The sequence below is a fragment of the Bidens hawaiensis genome, unplaced genomic scaffold (genome assembly GCF_021521415.1).
Source record: "Bidens hawaiensis isolate Kalapana, Puna unplaced genomic scaffold, B.hawaiensis_p1.1 tig00019438_1, whole genome shotgun sequence".
Taxonomy (NCBI): domain Eukaryota; kingdom Viridiplantae; phylum Streptophyta; class Magnoliopsida; order Asterales; family Asteraceae; genus Bidens; species Bidens hawaiensis.
This window is the reverse complement of record NW_027492950.1, coordinates 283,590-298,154: the sequence shown is the minus strand read 5'-3', so window position 1 is coordinate 298,154 and position 14,565 is coordinate 283,590. Positions and strand designations below refer to the sequence as shown.

The 14,565-nt window shown below is 36.8% G+C and overlaps 1 protein-coding gene and 2 pseudogenes across 2 annotated transcripts; all 3 read right to left on the bottom strand.

The window, feature by feature from the left end:
* Positions 1-1,055: 1,055 nt before the first annotated feature.
* Positions 1,056-3,976, bottom strand: LOC143558335 (cytochrome P450 CYP82D47-like). Its single transcript, XM_077047185.1, has 2 exons — positions 2,415-3,976; positions 1,056-1,682 (listed from the first exon to the last, which is right to left on the bottom strand). Exons 1-2 carry the CDS (start codon positions 3,450-3,452, stop codon positions 1,056-1,058), a joined length of 1,665 nt encoding a protein of 554 aa, XP_076903300.1. The 5' UTR covers positions 3,453-3,976.
* Positions 3,977-6,442: 2,466 nt separating this feature from the next.
* Positions 6,443-8,477, bottom strand: LOC143558343 (cytochrome P450 CYP82D47 pseudogene; annotated as a pseudogene). The gene is made up of 2 exons (XR_013139725.1): positions 7,387-8,477; positions 6,443-7,222 (listed from the first exon to the last, which is right to left on the bottom strand). The product of XR_013139725.1 is annotated as a cytochrome P450 CYP82D47 pseudogene (transcript).
* A 3,456-nt stretch (positions 8,478-11,933) lies between these two features.
* On the bottom strand, positions 11,934-14,109 carry LOC143558339 (cytochrome P450 CYP82D47-like; annotated as a pseudogene).
* Positions 14,110-14,565: the final 456 nt, after the last annotated feature.

The following is a 14,565-nucleotide window of genomic DNA, read 5'->3' as shown; positions in this document are numbered from 1 at the left end:
CTTTAAAATCGCGCCACATATCAACATTTTAATGGATTCGACGGAATTTCCTAAAATTCCGTCAATTCCGACTGAATTTTAGTGGGTCCAACTGAATTCTTCATCTTTTACCTCTTAAACCTTAAACCTCTATAACCAACCTCCATCTCCATATTTCTTATTTCTTGACAAAATCAATCAAATAAATATTGCAAATCACTTAGTTTTTCGAGGAGAACACAACCTAGTGTTCAATTTCACTCTAGAACTCAAAATCAAAAACCCCAAATTGAAAAATCTAGGGTTTGTCGGACAAATTAAACAGTCGGATCCGACGGAAGCATGAACAGAACTGTAAGATCCGACTGTCTTTTTCTCCGACGGATCGTCTGGCTAATCGGTCGGCCAAAACCTTAAAACGCCGGTTCCAACAGAAAAGCATGCTACGTGGCGCGTTAGTATAAGCTAAATACTCCGTCGGATCAGGAATGGTTTCCGTCGGATCCATCAGAATAATCTAACTATTTTGAGAATTAGTTTCGATCTTGAGTTGGAATTGAAAACGCTTGATAAAAAAAATGACTATTCTAAGATTTTTCTCTTTAAGCAACTTATCTTTAAATTCTTGCTTTTGTAGTTTTGAAAGTAGTTATTTAAAAAAATACACATATCTTTTCTTCTTCATTTCACGACTCCCGGACTGTAACTTCCACCGGCTACCGCCTAAATTTCCAGAAAAGGTCCCATTCTCTTTTCTCTATTTTCACTCTTGTCTGTTTGTGATAATCACCTTAACCACAACAATTTGAAGGATCCAACCACACAAATTTAACTTCATCGGATATCCATACCAATGAAATTTTTGCTTGTTGCAGGGTCAACGGACTCCCTTGGTTTCAGAAAGCTTAACACTAAGTAGCATGGCCTCAAACTAGCATTATTACATGAAATCTGTATATTGGTTTATAACATTACAATTGGTACGATTTACGTATGCAGTATTGAACTAATAAAAACGACATGATAAAGAAGGCACAATATTTCACACCAATTAATATTCAAACCCTTCATTGCCTTTATAGGTTTATTAGTGCATGCACGCGTGGAGAAACTAGGACTTGAAGCGGAGTTGCCTTGCCGTTTGTTAGTCCCGCGGACGGGCTCATATCTACAGGCGCACAGTTTGGAGTCGAAATGTCAAAGTTTTGTAGCAAAGTGGCTAAAACCATATGTAACGTTTGGCCTGCCAAACCAATCCCAGGACAATGCCTTCTCCCAACCCCAAAAGGAATCAACTCAAAATTTGAACCCAGTACATCTAGGCCAATATGGTTTCGTGATAGGAACCTCTCTGGTCTAAACTCGCATGGGTCCGACCATATCTTTGGATCACGATGGAGCTTCCACGTGTTGATTAATAGCCATGTGCCTTTTCGGACATGGTAGCCAGCTATGGTGCAATCTTTCGTAAAGGCTCTAGGAGCGTTTATGAATGTGGCCGGATATAGTCGCAAAGTTTCTTTTACTATAGCTTGGAGGTAGACCAAAATTTTAATATCTGATTGATTTACTCGTCTTTCTTTACCCACTTGTGTGTCAAGTTCTTCTTGAGCCTTTCGAAGAGCATAACGATTGTTTAGTAGCAATGAGAGTGTCCATGTTAGCATACCAGAGATTGTATCCGCGCCACCAGCAATAAGGGTCTAAAAAAAAACGCATATACAAAATAAAAAGTATATAAAATCAAGAAAATTGTGTTTTGATTATGTCTAGCCAAACCCGTTAATAACTGCACGTCTAAAATTTTCTTTTTTTTCTTAGATTTCAATCTAAGTGGTTTGGAGATAGGCCAAGTGATTCTGGAATGTTTGAAACTACTTGCGAAGTCATGCCCTTTATCTTGGCGTATGGATTTATCTTATCTTGATCTTGACATATTGGCTTGCTCTACTCTTTTGTTCGCCTTTTATCATAGTTAGTTACCTCTATTATATGTTTTATGCCATTCATATTTATATACTGTAAAAATGAGTTGTGATAGAGGTAAGTTTTGCCTCATATATTCTTTTAAGAACCGACTTTCTAAAGGAATATTAGTAGGTATGTTTTTTGTTTGTTTGCTACTTGCTAACGCATGCAAAAGCTAACAAAGATATTTTGAGTTTGCTTGTCATATGAGTGAACTCTGTCTACCATATTAGAGTTTACATGCAAGCGAACTCGCTAAGTGTTACTTGTCACACCATCGAACTTCAATACATGAATTCGATACCCGTGGTAGTCTGGTAGAGATCTCTCTATTTTGTGTATAAAATTTAGATAATGCCTAGAAACATTTACTTACTATGCATATATTTAAACCATATATAAATCCAAAAAATTCAGTCATGACAACCACATTTGGTTAGATATAAAAGTTTTCTAGTGGGACGCACCTCACATGTGGCTTTAATAATGGTATCGGCATTGTAACCCGCTACATCATCGTCTTCTACTACTTGGATCATCACATCCATGAAGTCTTTTACCTCAGAAGCATCTCCGGAAGATCTTTTCCGGTGATGCTCTTCTAACCATTTCCCAACCATCGAATCGAGTTGCAAAGCAACTTGCTTGATTGTCTTCTTATATCCGCCTAAATCAAAGCAATCTAGAAAAGGAAGAGCGTCAGCAACCAAAAACTGTCCAAAGTACTTAAACCACTCCTTTATCACTTCACGACATCTCATCATCTCCTCCTCATCTTCACCGTCACCTCCGGTGTACCGTTTTCCAGCTACCACTTTAAGCATCGTATTCATATTCAATTCCCCAAACCAATTTTTCATTTCCACCAACACTTTCCCTTGCTCATCTTTCTTCTCCTTCCAAAGCTCATGCATGTTTTTAATCGACTTTTCTAGTTCAAACACTTGAACATGCTTAAGCTTGTCGAGCCGACTATTAGACAGCAACTCTTGGGAGATGATTTTACGTATTCCACGCCAATATGGACCATAAGGAGTGAATGAAAAAGAAGCACCTTTTCGTCCCAAAATATTTGCAGCTATGTAATTTGGACGGTCAGAAACACTTACATCATGGGTGCTAAAGATGTCCTTAACTATCTCCTGATTACTCACCACCAAGACCTTACGAACGCCAAGCCGGATGTTGAAGATGGGTCCGTATCGATCAGCCATGGATGCCAAGGTCACATGGGGAAGATCAGGACCATTAAATACATTGAAATGGCCTATTATAGGCCATGCACCACTTGCTTCAGGTGGAGTGGTAGTTGTTTTGTACAAGAATGATAAGCAATAGATGACTACACTAATGGCAATGGTTTCAAGAATGAGTGTGTAATTCTCTAGCAGATGGGAAAGATCCATAAGACAACTATTGGTTAATTTGTTTGTATTAAAGGATTGCAAATTGGTGTTTTGTTGACAAAGATTGCAAATTGGTGTTTTGTTGACAAATTGTGCCATACATTTATAGTCATTAATTTTATTTAATTTTCTAGGTATATAATAAGGTTGTATATATACCAGAATTGACAGGGCAGCTGTGTTTATGGTTAGGTATTACTTAGCTATCAAGGATCATGTTTGCGGGTTGCAACTTCATAGAATAACTAACCACAAATATGTTTGTCTTTTCGAATAACTTAATGATCAATAATCATTTTGTATGTTTTTTGTCTGACATTGGTCTAACTTGTATGACATATCTAAGTGGGGACCTAAAGCCGTAGCTTGAGTTTACTCCCTCTTAAAGCAAGTCCTGCCTATTAACGATCCAACGTTTAACCTGGAATATTTTCAAGTACATGATTGAGTTTTAGTCTTCTGAATCGACTAAACAATAGCGTATATATCATACCAGAGAATTTGTATTCAAATAACTCAATTCCGTTTTCCGAACTTCTCTTAAATATGTATTCGTGTTAATGATATTTTTAACAAAATCTTAAAGAATATCTTAAGTTTCTTTTAGGAAGATTAAATAGTGACGGGAAAGGAGAACTAAAAGAAAAGTAAAAAATATGACGTCTTTGATAATGCTAATGACGGTGATTAAAAAGATAATGTTAGAATTAAAAACTTGCACACGTTTACATCGTTGCATACTACTCACGAGTCAAGCCTGAGTCTAGCCAGGGTGGGTTCAAGCTCGAGCTCGAAATTAAATGAGGCAGCTCAGCTAGGCTCGAGCTTGATTTTGAAGTTAAACGAGCCTAAGATTGAGCCAACGAGCCGAGCCATGACCTGAGCCAAGTTTGGGACGAGATTGGCTGGGTTACAAAAAAATGAGCCAACTCAGCTCAGGCTGTTTCAAATAAAGTCTTTTTAGCTAGTTTTATTTAGGTTTTTATCGAGCGAGCCACGAGCTTTTTGAACAATCCCGTAACATTGATTTGATAAAAATACTCTTGCAAAAATAATAAATCTCGTATTGCACAACTATTTGGTATTTTGGTGTATCAACGAAAAGCACCTGGTATCCCCATTGTGCGCAACACATCCAACAAATATCTAAAATAATACATATAAGTTCTAATAATGGCTGCCTATATCTATTATTTAATATATATAATATGATAATCATTTCAAATAATATGATAATCTAATGATAATTCAAGATAACATTTGAAATATATACTAATAATAAATATTAAATAGTATCTTCAATTCAATAATTTATTGTACATTATTATCCTGAAAATTGTGTCACAACTCACAAGCTCAACAATCTGTCGCAAGATGCATAGCTGTAAGATATACAGTTTGGATCCGAGAGAGTTAAAGTGAGTAAGTTGGGAGTCCTTTATATCATGGAGGGCAATTTCTTAAAATAACTATTTTATATCATTGTTTTTCACAAATATCCCAAAATCAAACAAAATATCCAAAGTAGCTAGCAAAAAAATTCCGTCGGATTCGACTAAAACAATTTTTTATCCGACTGAATTTTAGTTGGTCCGACTGAATTCTTCTTCTACGTCTCAAATCCTAAACCTTTATAACCAACATCCGTCTCTATCTTTCTTATTTTTTCACAAAATCAAGCAAATAATAGTGCAAATCGCTTAGTTTGTCGAGAAGAACACAACATAGTGTTCAATTTCACTCTAGAACACAAAATCAAAAACCCCCGAATTGAAAATCTTGGATTCGTCGGACAAATTAAACAATCGGATTCGATTGTTCAGACATTGTTTCCGTTGGAGCCGTCTGTCTTCTCCTCCGACGGTTCTTCCGGCTAATCGGTCCAAGATCTTAAATCGTCGGATCCGACAGACCATCAGGCAACATGGCGCGTCATGATAGGTTACAAATTCAGTCAGATCAGTTAGTGTTTTAGTCAAATCTGACGAAATAATATGGCTAGTTTGGGAATTTGTTTTGGTCTTGGGCTAGAATTGGAACATCTTGGTCTAAAATGCCTAGTTTAGGAATTTTCTCTTATCTATAATTAGATAACAGGTACCAACAGTCCAACATAACTAACCCGAAGTGGACCATTTAAAACCATCTCTTGAATAAAATGGACATAAATATCAAGATGTTTGGTGTGTTGATAAAATACATGATTAACAAACAAATTGGTGTCACCAATGTTATCATATTGATGTACAACTTATATGCACATGTAACTCGATCCATGTGGAGTGACATAATCTGCCAGAGCTCTGCAGCAACATGAGCCAAGGCTCCATACTCCACCTAGGTATCAGAACGACCTGCAACAAGTTATTTCTTGGAACTTCGGTAGATAAAGTTGGAGAAAAAAAAAGAAAAGTAAAAAAGCACAATAAACTGTAATCAAATGTATGTAACCTTGGCAACCAGCCTGGTCAACAAGGATAAGTGAGAAATGGCAAGACCATGTTTGCTAGTTCCATGAAAATATATACTTCAGGATCTGTGGGTAGGCTTCTAAATAAATTAATAGAAACCTTGGGGCCTTAGGGGTCGTTTGGTTCACGAGATGTTTTCAAAGGTATTGGAATTTGATGGAATTGGATTAAAAGGTATGCCTCAGTGTTTAGTATGTGTTGTATGAAAGACTGGTGTGGTGTATGAAATCATATGGATACCGATGTTGAGACAGGTGTAAACATTCGTCCATAAAGTTAGCCGGACTTCCGAGAAAATAATTCAAGGTGCACATGTCATTGAGAGAAAACAAGGAGTGTAACTACTAATTACATTCTACACAAAAGAAGAGGAGTTGTTTGTGTATTTTTTTAGGCTGAAATGTTGCACCCAACAAGAAATGATGAAAAAATGGTGTTTCGTTGAAGAATTTGATCAAGTCCATAACTAGTTATACCTATTAGTCGTTTTGTAAACGACATTTAAGATGTGAAAGATTTTCATCTACTTATTATCCCCCACTCATTGTGGTCATAATATACTATATCATTGGATTGGGGATGCTTAACACTATGTAGCGAAATCTGAAACTTACATCATTACTTGTATAGTTTCAAAACGGTACAAAATGATGTTGCATATATACGCTGTTTAAAATAGGTACAAAATACTACAATATACCAGGCCCAATATTTTACACCAAATTCAACATGTGCATGATATATGTGTTCATGTGCATGCAGTGATATATATGTGTTCATGTGCATGCAGTGATAGCGTGGAGAAATTAGGACTTCGAGCGGAGTTGTCTTGGCGTTTGTCAGTCCTGCAATAGCGCTCATATCAACGGGTGCACCATCTGGAGTCGACATATCAAACTTTTGTAGCAAAGTGGCTAAAACTATATGTAATGTTTGATCTGCCAAACCAATTCCAGGACAACGCCTTCGCCCGACCCCAAAAGGGATCAGCTCAAAATTCGTTCCCTTCACATCTAGACCCATATGGTCTTGGGATAGGAACCTCTCTGGTCTAAACTCGCATGGGTCCGACCATATCCTTGGGTCACGGTGGAGCTTCCATGTGTTGATTATAAGCCACGTGCCTTTTGGGACGTGGTAGCCAGCTATGATGCAATCCTTTGTAAAAACTCTAGGAGCGTTTAGGAACATGGCTGGATATAGTCGCAAAGTTTCTTTTATAATAGCTTGGAGGTAGACCAAATTTTTTATATCTGATTCATTTACTTGTCTATCTTTTCCCACTTTTGTATCAAGTTCTTCTTGAACCTTTATCAAAGCATAGCGATTGTTTAGTAGTAACGAGAGTGTCCATGTTAGCATGACAGTAGTTGTATCCGATCCACCTGCAATAAGAGTCTGAAAACATGTAATTAGAACACATATAAATACAAAAAAAGAATTGATAATCAAGAAAATTGGGTTGTCATACTGTCTAGCCAAAACACTAAATAGTGTCATGCCTAGAGAAAATCATGACAACCACATTCGAATAGATATCGAATTCTTTTATTAGGGTGCACCGCAGATGTCACTTTAATGATGGTATCAGCATTGTAACCCGCTACATCATCGTCTTCCACAACTTGGATCAACCCATCAATGATGTCGTTTACTTCTATAGCATCTCTTGATGATCTTTTCTGCCGATGTTCTTCTAACCATTTTCCGACCAATGAATCGAGGTCCCTTGCAACTCGTTTCATTGTGTTTTTATATCCGCCCAAATCCAGCCAATCTAGAAAAGGAAGAGCGTCAGACACCACGAATTGCCCCAAGTACTGAAACCACTCACTTATAACTTCACGATAATTCATCATCTCTTGATCATCTTCAGTGTCACTTCCTGTGTACCGTTTACTAGCGACCACTTTGAGCATGATATTCATATTTAATTCTCCAAACCATTTCTTCATTTCCACCAATACTTTCCCTTGCCCGTCTTTCTTCGTCCTCCAAAGCTCATGCATGCTTTTAATCGACTTTTCAAGTTCAAACACTTGAACATGAATAAGCTTCTCAAGCCGACTATTAGACAGCAACTCTTGAGAGATGATTTTTCGTAAGGAGTGAATGAAAAAAAAGCGCCATTGTGTCCCAGAATCTTTGCAGCGATGTAATCCGGACGGTCAGAAACAAACACATCATGGGTGGTAAAGATATCCTTAACTATCTCCCAATTACTCACTACCAAGACTTTACGTATGCCAAGCCGGACGATGAAGATAGATCCATAGCGGTCAGCCATGGATGACAAGGTGACATGGGGAAGATCAGAACCATTAAAAACTTTGAAGTGGCCTATTATAGGCCATGCACCACTTGCTTCAGGTGGATTAGTAGTTGTTTTATTACTTTTAAAGAAGAATGATAAGTAGATGACTAGAATCGTGGCAAAAGTTGCAAGAATCAATGTGTAGTTTTGTTGCAAAGGGGAAAGATCCATGAGGCAACTATTGCTTTGTTTGTATTGTAAGATTGCAAATTGGTGCATATACACTTAGTCACGTTATTTGACATTAAGGAATCGTTATAACGTGGATGTTTAGTTACCACATAATAAGGATGTGGATCCATCGATTATCACAGATTCCGACAAAACTGATAGTTCAGTTGCCAACAGAGGCGAAGTATAATGAGGGCCACGGGTGGCCCCGCCCCCCCCCCCCTGTTTTTTCGCACGTTAGTGTAAATTTAGCCGTTTTTCATCTGAAATATTTTATGCGTAGTGTAAATTTGCCTTTTTTCGACCAAAAATGTAAGCCCCCCCCCCCCCCCTCGGCGTTCACGTCCAAGCTTCGCCACTGGTTGCCAAAATATGATTGGCTGAAATGTTTCATGCCAATTCTTTGATGATGGCTTGCCAAAATATGATTGATTGAAATCTCAAGTTAAAGGATGATCTCAAGTTAAGGGATACATGCAAAATCGTTTTGTAATGTATACCTTAAAATAGAGAAAAGAGACAATAATAAGAAGTGTCAATAATTTATAGTTTAAAAACCTAAAAGAAAATATCAAGAAAACTAGCTAATATATAGAAAAATCACAACTCAAGATATAAATTATGAACGAAAAAAGTGAAAAAAAAAAAAACAAACTAACTAAAATGTTTCTCACGTCTTTCTCGTTCAAAAAAAGACATAACGTCGAGGAAGAAAAACACAATTACAAAAATAATAAAAACACACAATTATAAATAAAAAAGACAATATATTACAAGTGTAACACGATGTCGAACAAAATATAACACAATATTGAGTAATATAACACAATATCAAAATAAAAATACACAATGTCAAGAAAAAAAAGACACAATTAATGAAGAAATAAACAAAATACACATAATAAATAAAAAGACACAATGACATTTTTTACTCAACATTTTTTTATAACAAGAGAGACGGGGAAAACATTTTTTTTATTTATCTTTCTCGTTTTCTATTATTATTTTAAGTTACGATTTTTTTAACGGCTTTTTTTGTGACTACAAAATTTCTCATCTTTATTCCCATATGTAGAATACTCATTTCTACAAAAATATTCTTAATATCTCTAGGAAGAAAAGTTAAGGTATTTAAAAGGTTATACTTACTCTGTTAGGGTGTTTATGTTTATCCTTTCCCAGCACGCCCAATACTCTACACCCTATATGGCTATATCCTATCCACAATTACTCTACAACTTCTCCCTTCTCACTCACCATAAACCCTTAGATAAAGCTTGATATGGATAACGAAAAGAAATGGAAGAAAGAATAACATGGACGATGTAATGAAATGGATCATTATTATTCTATTGTCATGTTAAGTTAACCAATAAGAATGAAATAAATCACATTACTTTATGTTGTTTGGTAGACACAAAAAAAACATATAACTGAAATAGAAATAACAAAATTGCCTCTGACTCAAAATAAGAAAATTACCATAACAAAAATATGTTAATGGTGACGGTATCAGTGGTGGTGGTGGATGGTCAGGCAACAACTATGGTGGTGGTAACAATTGTGTGGGGGGAGGGGTGCGAGGGTACTAGTGGTTGCGAAAATGACGATGGTGGTGGCGTCGATGACAGTGGTGGTGGCGATGAATGTGGCAGCGGTTTTTAGGGCGATGGTGGTCAGGTGGTGGGGGTAGTAGTAGTAGTGATGGTGGTCAGGTGGTAGTTGAGGTGGTTGCAATGGTGGTCATGTGGTGGTGGTGGTGATAGTAATGGTGGTGATATTGGTGGTGGTTGTGGTCAGGTGGTGGTGTCCATAAAGTAGTACGAAAGAGAGAATGCAATGAAAAAAAAAAGACATGATCGATGTGTAAGAATAGTCTTGATTTGTTTTGAGTAATGTTTTCAAACCTATACTGGACATCGAATCGGCCATCTTACAGAGTCACATGTCAGACCGGATTGAAGGCCCCGGACGACCTCATAATTATTTTGAACGCATGTGTATAATATAAGATGATTGTACATAATGAAAAATCAAATCAATCAATCTTACCCAGTAAAATATTCACCAATAGCAAAATTATTAGCAGGGTCTGGGATTGTGGGACATAGGCAAACCGTATATCTATCCAATAGTATAGTGAGATTGCTTCTAGAGAGACCATTATCTCTAAAATTATATGTAACAGACTGTCTAAAAGAGAAAAAGTTAAACGCCATATCTCTAGCGATCTAGGAAAACAGAACAATAACTAACTAAATAAAATAATAATAATAATAGTCATGGTACTAAATAGATAGATAAAAATAGTGATAATAGCTCTAACTATATGAAAATTTAGTGTATGAGTATATGAAATACCGAATACGAAATAGGAAAACTTGGATATATATGAGTATATGAAAAAATAATCATAGTGGCATTAAACAAAATTGGTAAAGAAAAGCCCTAAAAAACGTTTATACCCAAAAACTACGCACTGCCCATAGAAGTCTTTAATCTTAATCCTATGTCTTCAAGAATTCTTATCCTCGACCATGTCCTCAGAGAGGTGTAGATCTATCAAATCATGTCTAATAATCTCATCCCAAATTAGTTTGGGTCTACCTCTACCCTTCATCACATCTACCATAATGTTTTCTATGGACCGCACAAGAGTCGTAGGTTGTTTTTTCTTCACATGTCCAAACCATCTCAATTTGCCCTCTCTTATCTTTTATGATATACTAGTCACCCCTAGTCTCTCCCGAATAATGTCATTTTTATTTGGTCCAACCTAGTGTGCCCATACATCCACCTTAGCATTCTCATCTCTACTACCTTCAGCTTACGTGCATATGTCTTCTTAATGGCCCAACAATCTGTTATGTATAACAAGGCAGGTCTAACTGCAACCCTGTGGAATCATACCTTTAGTTTGGCTGGGAATCTCCTCTCACACAAAACTCCTATAGTTCTCCACTTACACCACCCTACTTGTACATGGTGGGCTACGTCACTACCTATTTCCCCATCGCTCTAGACAAACGAACCTAGATATTTGAACTTTGTTACCTGCGAGACCATTTGGCCTTCAATGGTGATATGTGTCTCGTCGTTTACCCCACCAAATCTAGAATTCAATTTATATTGGTATCGAACTCCTATTTAAGAAAAAGTTCCAAATATTATAATTTTACGTAGGAAACACAACAATAACTAAATAAAGTTTGAAAATAGAAATTTATGAATTCTGTGATTTCATTTCTCTAACTCTCGGTAAGATCCTCGAATATTTCCTTCGCTTTAATCCCCCATAATGATTGCGACGCCACTACTCTATTCCACTTCCCAGCATCACTTCAAGAATTAAGCCTTCAATCCAGATCTCATAACGACTTGACGAGTGACTATGACAATACGACCTGACCTCTGATCTCAATCTGTGTGATTTACTCCTCCATCCATCTTTCTTTCTATGATTTTGTTACAAGATTGAATTTGCTGAGTTAAATGTGGTTTGTATTTTTGGATACCTTGCATTTGAAGGAGTTGACTAAGAAAATGTGTGCTCAAACACATGACAGAGAGTTGCCTAAGTAAATGGGTGCTCCAACACGTGACAAGGAAAGTTTTAAACAATACAATACGACATGTTAAACAAATGCAATATTTTACATCAAATTCAAGACTGACTTAACATATGTCATGTTCATGCATCTATTTTACATCAAAGCGTGGAGAAATTAGTACTTCAAGTGGGGTTGCCTTGCCGTTTGTCAGTCCAGCAGACGAGGTCATATCAACGAGTGCATCATTGGGAGTCAACATGTCAAAGTTTTGTAGCAAAGTGGCTAAAACCATGTGTAATGTTGGACTTGCCAAACCAGTTCCAGGACAACGCCTTCTCCCAACCCCAAAAGGGATCAACTCAAAATCTGTTCACTTCGCATCTAAGCCCTTATGGTCTGCGGTTAGAAACCTCTCTGGTCTGAATTCGCATGGGTCTGACCATATCTTCTGGTCGCGATGGAGTTTCCACGTGTTGATTACTAGCCACGTGCCTTTTGGAATATTGTAGCCAGCTATGGTGCAATCTTTCGTAAAGACTCTTGGAGTGTTTAGGGATGTGGTGGGATATAGTCGCAAAGTTTCTTTTACTATGGCTTGGAGATAGACCAGATTTTTGATATCTGATTCATTTACTTGTCTTTAGGTTGTGCCTAACCGAAGGATGCCAAATGGGTTGCATTGGTGAGTAAGAGGATCAAACTCGATACAAACAACCTCAATAATTTTCACAGGTTGATTCAAACACAACATGTTTAACCCAAAACTATTATTTTTTATAATATTTTGCATATTAAATTTTTTTAAACATGAATTTACAACAACAAAAAAAACAAAAACAAACAAACAAACAAACAAACAAAAAACAAAATTATACAGTATTAACATAAAGTGTCGTAATTTAAGCCTACAACATATAAAAAATAAATAAAAACACACTCGGACAGTTAGACACACAATTTTAATGGGTTAAGCTAAACGCACCCCGTTTAGCCGAGTGTGTTCGCGATTGGAATGAAATCTGGCTCAAACCTTTTATATTGAACTCAGTCTAGCAGCAGAACTTAAGGACAACATTGGGATCAATATCAACGTTTTCTAGTGACATACCTCACATGTGGCTTTAATGATGGTGTCAGCATTGTAACCCGCCACATCATCGTCTTCTACTACTTCGATCATCACATCCATGAAGTCTTTTATCTCAGTAACACCAGTCGATAATCTTTTCCGACGATGCTCATCTAACCATTGCCCAATTATGGAACCGAATTCCGTAGCAACTCGATTCATTGTCTTTTTATAACCACCAAAATCCAACCAACTTAGAAAAGGAAAAGCATCAGCCACCAAAAACAACCACATGTACTTAATCCAGTTCTTTATCGCTTCCCGACAATGCATCATCTCCCCCTCATCTTCATTGTCACCTCCAGTGTACCGTTTTCCAGCGACCACTTTAAGCATTGTATTCATGTTCAATTCCCCAAACCATTTCTTCATTTCCACCAACACTTTCCCTTGCCCATCTCTCTTCTCCCTCCAAAGCTCATGCATGTTCTTAATCGCACTTTTGAGTTCAAACTCTCGAACATGCCTAAGCTTCTGGATCCGACTATTAGAAAGCAACTCTTGGGAGATGATTTTACGTATGCCAACCCAATATGGACCATAAGGAGTGAATGAAAAGGAAGCACCGTTATGTCCCAAAATCTTTGCAGCAGTGTAACTTGGTCGGCCAGAAACAATCACATCATGGGTGGTAAAGATGTCCTTAACTATCTCCCGATTACTCACCACCAAGACCTTATGAATGCCGAGCCGGACAGTGAAGATGGGTCCATAGCGGTCAGCCATGGATGATAAGGTCACATGGGGAAGACCAGGACCATTAAATACTTTGAAATGGCCTATTATAGGCCATGCACCACTTGCTTCAGGTGGAATACTTATGGTTTTGCTCCTTTTGTAGAAGAATGATAAACAATAGAGGACTAATATCATGGTAAAAGTTTCAAGAATGAATGTGTAATTCTCTTGCAAAAGGGAAAGATCCATGGTTTGTTTGTATGGATCAAAGATTGCAAATTGATGCTTAATTGACAAACTAGGAACATATACTTATATATAGTCACTGAGTTTATTACCTTTCCACATAATTGATATGGCCGCTTTGTTTATTATCGATGGGGGTCAGAATGCATGTATAAATTAATTAGATAGGGTGCGATTAGGTTATACTTAGCACTCAAAACTATTTCGTTTGTTGGTTTCTGAAATACATAAATTGTATAGAAATATGTTTAATTACTTTTTGATGATTAATATAGGCAAACCGAATCATAATAGTGCACTACTAAACAAAGGGGCAAAAGCGACCGAAGTTTGCGACCAACCATATTGGTCGCAAAATCATCTTTAGATCATGAGTTACTAGTCTAATTTTCCTAGATTATAGATATAGAGAATTTGTATACGAATAAATAAATTAAATTTTCTGAACTTGCCTTAAATATCTATTGTGTTAATGATATTTTGAATAAATCTAGATTATAAGGATCTTTAAGACGTTTTAAGATAACGACGAGAATTAATTTTTAAACTCAAAATTCGAAATCTAGAAGGAAAAAAGGATAGTAATCTATGATGATGGGCAGATGGCCATTAAAAGAATAATGATAGCATAAAAAAATGTATACTTCTAAAA